This window comes from Cantharellus anzutake (genome assembly GCF_015039405.1).
Source record: "Cantharellus anzutake strain C23 chromosome Unknown EI90scaffold_222, whole genome shotgun sequence".
NCBI lineage: Eukaryota > Fungi > Basidiomycota > Agaricomycetes > Cantharellales > Hydnaceae > Cantharellus > Cantharellus anzutake.
In genome coordinates, this window is record NW_024067172.1 from 99783 (window position 1) to 108204 (window position 8422).

General features: G+C 49.4%; 5 protein-coding genes across 5 annotated transcripts; 1 reads left to right on the top strand and 4 right to left on the bottom strand.

Annotated features, from left to right (window-relative positions):
- Nucleotides 1-764: 764 nt before the first annotated feature.
- Nucleotides 765-2525, bottom strand: EI90DRAFT_968444 (uncharacterized protein). Its single transcript, XM_039068306.1, has 3 exons — nt 2260-2525; nt 933-2208; nt 765-869 (listed from the first exon to the last, which is right to left on the bottom strand). The coding sequence occupies exons 2-3, from the start codon at nt 2172-2174 to the stop codon at nt 816-818; spliced, it is 1296 nt and encodes a 431-aa protein (XP_038907795.1). The 5' UTR covers nt 2175-2208; nt 2260-2525; the 3' UTR covers nt 765-815.
- A 1-nt stretch (nt 2526) lies between these two features.
- EI90DRAFT_968466 (uncharacterized protein) lies at nt 2527-3727 on the top strand. The gene is made up of 2 exons (XM_039068307.1): nt 2527-3479; nt 3534-3727. The coding sequence occupies exon 1, from the start codon at nt 2628-2630 to the stop codon at nt 3321-3323; it is 696 nt and encodes a 231-aa protein (XP_038907796.1). The 5' UTR covers nt 2527-2627; the 3' UTR covers nt 3324-3479; nt 3534-3727.
- Nucleotides 3728-5093: 1366 nt separating this feature from the next.
- On the bottom strand, nt 5094-6517 carry EI90DRAFT_3148022 (NAD-binding protein; the record flags this gene model as incomplete). The annotated part of the gene is made up of 11 exons (XM_039065563.1): nt 5094-5198; nt 5258-5425; nt 5491-5531; nt 5563-5586; nt 5658-5691; nt 5751-5886; nt 5945-6035; nt 6074-6108; nt 6178-6215; nt 6300-6377; nt 6464-6517. The coding sequence occupies 11 exons, from the start codon at nt 6515-6517 to the stop codon at nt 5094-5096; spliced, it is 804 nt and encodes a 267-aa protein (XP_038907797.1).
- Nucleotides 6518-7167: 650 nt separating this feature from the next.
- Nucleotides 7168-7622, bottom strand: EI90DRAFT_968198 (uncharacterized protein). Its single transcript, XM_039068305.1, has one exon. The coding sequence runs from the start codon at nt 7554-7556 to the stop codon at nt 7296-7298; it is 261 nt and encodes an 86-aa protein (XP_038907798.1). The 5' UTR covers nt 7557-7622; the 3' UTR covers nt 7168-7295.
- Nucleotides 7623-7673: 51 nt separating this feature from the next.
- Nucleotides 7674-8138, bottom strand: EI90DRAFT_968856 (CRM1 C-terminal domain-containing protein). The gene is made up of 2 exons (XM_039068308.1): nt 8037-8138; nt 7674-7985 (listed from the first exon to the last, which is right to left on the bottom strand). Exons 1-2 carry the CDS (start codon nt 8098-8100, stop codon nt 7834-7836), a joined length of 216 nt encoding a protein of 71 aa, XP_038907799.1. The 5' UTR covers nt 8101-8138; the 3' UTR covers nt 7674-7833.
- Nucleotides 8139-8422: the final 284 nt, after the last annotated feature.

Here is an 8422-nt window from a genome sequence, read left to right on the forward strand (position 1 = left end):
AACGGGGAGAGCACAGCAAGAGCCGGAATCAGCAGATGGCTCGGACACAGCAACGAACTCAACACCCCTACTAACCAACAACGGCGCAGAAAAGGCGGGACCAGCAGTACTTGCATGGACGTGTTAGCTAACACTCTTCACAACCGACTCTTACTAACGTACTTGAAATTTGACCATTTGGGGACTATGCATGTATGTAAAAATTCCAGAAGATTCAAGGCACTGTTGGCGGGTAAGGACAGGGACATTTTCTGCCGATGTTAAAATCCTCGGCGCGGGTCCGTTGGGTCCGGGCGCAGTGTTGGTGGGTAACAACCTGGGGGCTGCCTGAGGTCTTCCGCCATGTTCTTGAGTGTTACGTTGCTTGATCCATGAGCCTTGATAGGTCAAAACCGCGAACGACTCATTGGCCAGCAGTCTGCATTAAAATCTCAGATTGTATGTACTGCCTATCGCCAATCCAATAGAGGCACCGAACTAGATCTAATCATGAAAAGCGCATGTATCACAAGGTGTGGCATACTCATCCTCTGGAAGCGGGAAGTCCTCGACATGTTCCCATCTATCAACAAGTTGCTCAAGCCAGGATTTAACGGTTGGAAGCAGATTTCGGGAGACAGACAGTTTTTCGATCCCAAATCCGAACTCTTTTCGCTTTTTCAGGATTTGCTTAAGTATTCGGGGACCAAAGCCAGGACCTTCGTCCTGTTGTAAATCGAGGGGTGGATCAAATATCAGGGTAAGATGACTGAGTTTTGGGGCCGGGATACGTGAGCTGTGCAATGGCAGGCAGACTAGAAGTTCCAAGATGATCCTTAACCAGGATGCAGACCTCGTTCGAAATCGAAGTCCTCTAATTTGTGACGCATCTATGAGCTACATGTAAATCGGTTCAACTTCATGAGCAGTGATTCCGGGAATGGCGCACTTACGAAAGTCCTGAGACGGAGCAAACCCCTTTCGGGGGTGTACGTAGGTTCTGGAATTGGAATGTACCAGTCCGTTTCGACTTTCTCACACCCCGAGGCAAAATCGATTGCCAAGTCGACTAGATTTGGAGCATGTATCTCAGTGAAGAGATGGTCCAGGATCGTTAAGTTGCGAAGACCAAGTTCCAGCGTGTGTAGCTTCTCAAATATTATCACCGTAGGGGGTTCCCTCCGCATCGAGACCTTTACAGAGAGGTGCAGATGTTCAACGCCCCGGCTAACCTGATAAAGTTGGAGCATCCTCCTGGGGGTCATATCGAGTGAGAGTGAGAACTTGAAAGTTGACAGGTACGGGAGGGTAGCCGGTACGCATCCAATATCTATGCCACTCAGAGCCAGAGAGCGGATCTCCCTCAGTTTATGGAGCCCGTGCGGCGTGACCCCGTCGAAATACGGGTCTACACACAGCTCAAGCTGCCGAAGATTCTCACAGTCCCCTATCCTAGGTGATGCGACTTGATGCTCATCATTTTCATTATGTTGGATACGATGATGATGGGAAATGACTCTTTTGGCGTCTGTGTTGCGCAGCAGCAACGTGGGATCTTTAACTGTCGACGGTCCCCGGGTGTCAAGATGTAGGGGAAGATCCTTGGAGTATAGAATGTAGGGGTTACTAGGTCCAAGTCTCTTCCCGTGAGTATCCCGGATTATGGTCCATAGCGACGGACATGATTGGGCAGCACGGCGCCAAGTGGGGCACACTTGACTGAGTGCTAGGGGTTCGATATATTCCAAGGGACGGCGCCTGGTGGATCGAATTGCGAACCGAAAGATCGTCTGAAGAACCTCGATAGGCATTGCTGCGACAGGTTGCAAAGAAGTGCGCAGGCGTGCGCGTCGAATTCGAAGCGTGGCCTCGACTTCCTGAATGATTTTCAAGAATCCAAAGACAATTTCGTAATGTGCGTCCAGATGCCCCAAAAACTGCAAAGCAGCCTCTCGCTGGGAATGACGGTCGGAAGGATTGTAGACAGTGAACAAGGAAAAGGGGTAGTCGTCCGGCATCATTGTGCTGTTGGGTTGAAAGTGTCCTCGCAACGTATGTGCATCTTTTGAGATGCGGGAGAGGAGATTTTCTACCTCTAACATCTGAATCTCTAGAGAGAAGTACGAATGTGTTGGCTGCGGTGATGCAAGGCAATGGCTGCTGGCAAGAAGAGCCCACAACAAATCGATGTCCATGCCATAAAAGGGAATTACAACGTTCTTCCCTGTCCTAAACGATGTGTCGGGAAAACTGACCAAGAAAGGTCAGATCAGCACTTACTGATGATGACGATGATGAATCTTCAGTATCGGAAACTAGTTCTGTACTTTAACACCTTTCACAGCTGATGTTTACTAGCTTGAATTTCGGGCGTGTGGGAACTCCACACTGTAAAAATTCTGCCAATATCGAATCCTCGATGTATCATAACGTTGGGAGCGGGTGCTAGAGCTTTCGTTCTGGTCCACGCTTCAATCGGATCCGTTACATCAGGGCGCACTTTCGGCGGGTGACTCACAACGTCACAACGTCCCTGATTGAATGGAAAAAATGACCAGGTCCTCTGAAATGCATTGAACGGAACCCAGGGTCCTTTGCGTCCCATTCAGTGGACATTAGCCTAGCTGAGAGACGCACCCCTTCAGTCGATGAAGACCTTTCCAAGTGAAATACTCGCGTTAGTGTTGCAGGATGTCTGCAAGCTGGACGACGATGAGTTTGAATTCGCACATAGATTCAACTCGAAACCACCCATCTCTACCACACGCACAGCTGCCCTGCTTGTTTGCAGGAGGTGGAATTGCGTAGCGCGTTCGCCCATTTATTTCACAATCATACTGTCTACCGTTACGCAGGCCCGCTGCCTCGGGCGTACCTTGAGTGACCAGCCATATCTTGGAAATTATATTCGGAAGTTGCTCTTCAACGGCGGATTTGGTGCAACGGCCCACAGAATACTTCAGGCGACTCCCCATATCACGCATCTCTGTCTCTCCTTAGCGATCCGCTCCTCGGACAGCACCCGAGGTCTCTGCAAAGCCATTCAGTACATTCAGCCTCGTTCTGTGAGACTGAATGACTCCAATAACGTCCACAATAACACCCACAGCCGGGCTCTTGTTGCCGCCATCTGTTCTTGTATGAAGGAAAATGGGTCAGGCTCGTTGAGTTTCGGTTTCCCTACGATATTCTTTGGGCTTGGAGGGAGAGGGGCGACAATCAGCATCATCTCCTCGAGGCAATGTACAACGCCCCGTTCCTTAACATTGTGCACATGCCTGCTCCATATAGTCCGACGCTCTCCTTCCACTTCTCACCAAATCAAGCCTGTCTGCGATTTATAGTGAGACGCCTTTTGGTCTTATCGCGGGGCATCATATCAGAGGTACAATCGACCAGCTTCCAGTGCAGCGACTAGCACTCTGCCACAAGATTCACTTCCCCCTCCCTGGGCCTTGGGGTCCTACCCGTCCTCACGAAACTCTACAAGCTGACTCAAAGTGAGTGAGAAGGTTGTTTGAGGACTTTTTCTGCTTCCCTGAACTCTGCCTTAGTAACTTGAAGCTCATGTTCCGAGTCGTGCCACCAATTTGTAATGGCTTCTGTGGTGATTCCCACTACTCTGTAGGGGCTCTTGTAAATTTTTCGGTCTCGAATTGAGTGCAAAAAACGACGGGGTCTTCTATTATTGCAAACTGCTTCACAACTTAGGGTCCTCAAATTGCGCTTTTATTCTTCCGTTCCTCTTTTCTAATCCTCTCTTTGTCATAATGGACGAGAGACGTTGGATTATGGGTGACTCCATTGCGGACGAATGCGGTGTGTGCACAAAATCGTGGCTTTTCTGTGAACGGTTTGTACTCATCCAAATACATACATGTCTTATCGAGCGAAATGAGTGCGGGTTCTGCCGCGTCAGGCGGCGATCACCAGTCATACTAGGCTACAAAGTGGTCGACCAATGTGAGAAAAGTTGTGTAGACTGAGGGTGAAGAGTGAGGGAAGAAGCAGCCTTCCGACTCGCGAAGAAGGGATTCGGCAAAAGCGACGGACTCAGGAGGGCACGAAATTTGAGCGTTTCGAGGTGCTGGGCGAAGATGTGTGACGAGGGTGCGGGAAGTGGTCGACTTGAGACTTTGTGGAAGGCTTCTGCAAATCCAAGTATCAATAACCGCTGGCCTCGAAGCGCCAACCGGACTGAGCATGAAATAGTTCCAGAAGTTCCAACATACAAGTGCAATGGCTCGCTAGACGGTGCAAACTTGCGCTATCGCACTCGCAGTTCGTATCCCAGCACTGCAAACGTCGACCTCGTTACTCAATCGCCATCAATAGCAGAGTTAACGGCTTGGAAGAAAATCATCCGAAGGACTTCGGCAGGCAAAAACCGCCACACCGTGCCTACACTCCGCCCGCCCCCTACAAAGGACCATCCTTGACACCCTCGATTGATCTGGGCGCGTTGCGAATCGAGTATTATGTAGATCGTAACAAGGCGACGCGTGGGTTTAGAATCCAAGATGTTGAAACTTAGACTTTCATTATGCCGCGTCTCATCGGCTAGGAATGTTTCTGCAGCTTCCCGTGCTAGCTTACACAAACCGTTAAGATATGTTGTGGGCGCTACGCCGGTGAAGGACTCGATAATTGAATGGAGACTGTTCTGACACGCGCCACACGCACCACTGGTGTTGTAATTTACACCCTCGCTCGGATAGACTTAGCAGTCCCTTCAGGGCCAAGAAGGCTGTCCGGTCAGACGGCGCTATCGCCCTGGCAGAAAATCATGATCGGCTCACTTCAGCCGCGAAAATTGAGTGGAGTCTCCTTTGGCACGCGTCACCATCACACGTTGGCAGTCTCGCTTATTTTCCGGACGCCCCAGATCAAGTCGGATCTCCATTTCAGGCAACTCGGATCAGTACAACCGCGATCTTGTTGGGATAGGCTGCCTCATTTTCCCGCACAGAGATCTCAGAGGGTCGCTCCATCGGCAGGCTTTAACCGGAACGTTCTGTGACAAAACTGATGCATGGAGGTCTTACAGGACATGCACAACACAGCGTTCTCGCGCAGGCAGGATATCAATCACACGCCACCTTTCATGTCGCTATTTACATCTTCGCTCGAATAGATTTAGTAGCCCCTTCGGGGTCAAGAACGCTGTCTGGATAAGGAAGGGATCCCTTATTGGTGTGCATTGCACCTCCATCCACGGCCTGGTCACCAAACGCATAAGCACCATAACGTTCAGGGCGATGGGTTAATCAATACTTACGATGATTTGTCCAGTCACCCAATTGGCAGCTTCCGAGAATAAGAACACTGCTGTATTCGGGACATCATCTAAGCCACCCTGGCGCTGAAGCGGTACAGAGCGAGTGATAGCATCCTTCTTGCCCACTGGTGTGAGACGGTCCATTCCCTCTGTTCCCAGAATTGGGCCCTACATGCATGAGTGAGGCATTTCAAAGGTCAACAAAGAACACGATGTATGAAATCAGAGCTTACCGGAGCAATTACATTTGACCGGACGCCACGAGGACCCTCCTCTACGCGAGGAATTCGACAAGGCATCGACACCAGCCTTCGCCGCTGAAACGTGGGCTAAGGCGGAGACGCCCTCAGTTGGGCGTACACAAGATACGTTCCAAATGACTATACCTTGGTAGGGGTACCATAGTAATGAAGAGTAGCGCTAACATGAATATACTGACAAATTCGCCAATTAGCAAGGAGAACATGGTGATGAAGGCTACCAAGATACTAACCGAACCACGGGTTCTTCGGACATGGGGAAGGGTGGCTTTGATCGTATTAAACGTCCCTAGCGTGTCAATCCTAACGACAGTAGCGAATGCATTCTCGGAAAGACCAGAGATCGGCGCCAGAAAGTTCCCGGCGGCCCTGCCCCCGGAAGATAAACGAAACGAGAATAAACGTTCATCCAAAATGCATAAAGAACAGAAGCGTACCACATATCACAAAGTCGATTTTCCCAAAGGTGTCGATACACTTTTTGGCAGCTGCCTTCAGCTGTTCAGGCTCACGAACATCTGCTTGTGCAAAACGCATCTCTGGCCTGTCGCATTACTAAGTTCCTTGGCAGCAGCTTCGCCCTTATCGACCCTATCCAACACAGTGGGGTGAGCAATGTCTGTCCGTCCGTCCGGATCTCCACGCTTGCCACCGACTCACTTTCGGCCGATGATAATGGCGTCGGCGCCATGCGACATCTGAATGTAACGATATGAAGAGGTGTCGGCATGAAATGAAGTCATTGTCGGTGCCACAGCCTCCCACTGAGAATGAACACTCACAATAGACTTAGTCATGGCCTTGCATATCCCAGAAGGACCTCCAGTGCAAAACAAAACTTTCCCCTCGAAAATATCTTTCTGTTTTCCACCGTCGGCGTGAACACGTATTGTGAACGTCTCGTCAGCACTCATGGCCGGTGCAATTGGATCATTCGGAGACCCACCTTGAAGACCTCAGTGCTTTTGATTGGTGGACGAGGGGGTATGGCGACCGACATGGTTGCTCCGGAATGCTGACTTTGAGAGATACGGGCGAAGGAGAGGTAAATATAAAGCCTAGGTAAGAGTGTTGGGGCTTCCGCTTCTTATGGGCTATGTGTTGTGGCTTGTGTACACGGAGGAAGATATGACATATTTGGAAATCAATTCCGGCATCCAAATTAATTGAACCGGTAGGATCAAATTCACCATTAAAATGCTATTTCGACCAAGACCCCAGCTAGACGTCTACGTTTGCGAAAATTGCGTACACTGTACAGAGGAACCGAAATGCTGCGACAGTCCCCACCGGCTGTAGAACCCTTGGTATAGAAATGTGTATGATACCTGGGCCTGTAGGCCGGGTAACCACTCCCGAGTGATACCGGCACGTTAAATATCCGGACAACACACACACGGTCCCTGTTTGCTTGTGCGCAGAATAAATTACGCATTGAATCCTCCCCGGTTAGCTTCTGTGAAAAGCCCAGGTCGAAGAGTCGTTCGTGTGTGCTCATGATGTTCATAAAATCGGATGACATTCGTTATTCATCTTAGCTTCATAATCTGCAATGACACCTCCGGCAAATGATGGTGCGACAGAGTCGGACATCTTGTGGTCATTCGTTTAGAGTAATTACAAGTAGACTGGAATTGATATCAGGGAGAGGCTGCTTAGTAAAGGCAAGAATAAGCCAATGGCCTTCAGATATAATTAAGGCAAACCGTATCACCGAACAGGATTGGATCAAACGAGCATGGTTAAAAAACATTCTGGACGTTGCAAGACCAAAGAAACTAAGGGACAGGGTGTGGGGTGAAGGGAGGTGCTTGATCGTCCATCTCATAGATCTTCGTCTTCTGGCCGGATCTGCGAAGGCTTAAGCATGCCAGGGATTCGTGATGCGGCTTGAAGCTCAGCCTCAGCTTTGAGTTTGCTTCAGCCTCCTTTTCGTCAATGAAAAGATCTGCATTATCTCCCGAGAATTCCTTCAATTGCACCAAGAAATCTCGTAGTGCTAACTTGAACTTGTTGGGGTCGCCGTGGAATTCGGCCATTTTGTAACACACATGCTTGCACTTGAGCGCTTTGGGGTGATGAGGACCAGTGACAGCCTTGAATGATGTCTACCACTTACTTTGCAAGGTGTGGAAGGCCGTCTTCAAAAAGGTTGCGTGTACATTTCAAGAACTCCTGATTGGTCATTGATGAATTCCCGACAGTTGCAGGATCAAACAGGGGGCATTGAGTTGGCCGGTCATTACTAATTGGAACATCCGCGCAAAGAACGATACTTTGCTGTTTGAAACCTAACGGCGAATGAGTGATTCACTGTCAGCGAAAATACTTAGGCTTACCGCTCTTGTGGTCAGTGTCGGTGAGGACGAAGAAGATATCTTGAAGCAAGCTCAGGAAATACTGCTGGAAGAATGCGTTCGAAATATTCGGTTCGCTAACTGCGAAGTTGTCTATTATCTCGTTCGCGACTACACAGCGAGTCAGGCTTCTACCAAAGCGCAAATGATGCCAACACTCACGTCCAAGACCAATCTCCGAAATATCACGCATCGTGTGTTTAATGGCCCACACAGCACTATCCATAATAAGCTTAAACTCTGCCGGCGGTAACGTCAGGAGGGCTAGAAAAGGGATCAATGTCTGAGTACAAAGACATCATCATCGAGACAGACCGGGGAAACATTTCAGGTTGATAGCCCGGAGCAATTTGAAGAACGCCAGTCGGTGTCAGGGTACTCAGAGAAATCTTCACTAATCATGGATAAGGTACTTTGGAATACGGCGTCAAGGATGGCTGGTATTTGGGGGGTAAGGAGGCTCTGGAGGACGAAGCGAGGAGCAAGGAACGGTAAGTGGCTGAACATCAAGGTTGAACTGAAATGGAGTTACTTCTAATTTCGAGACA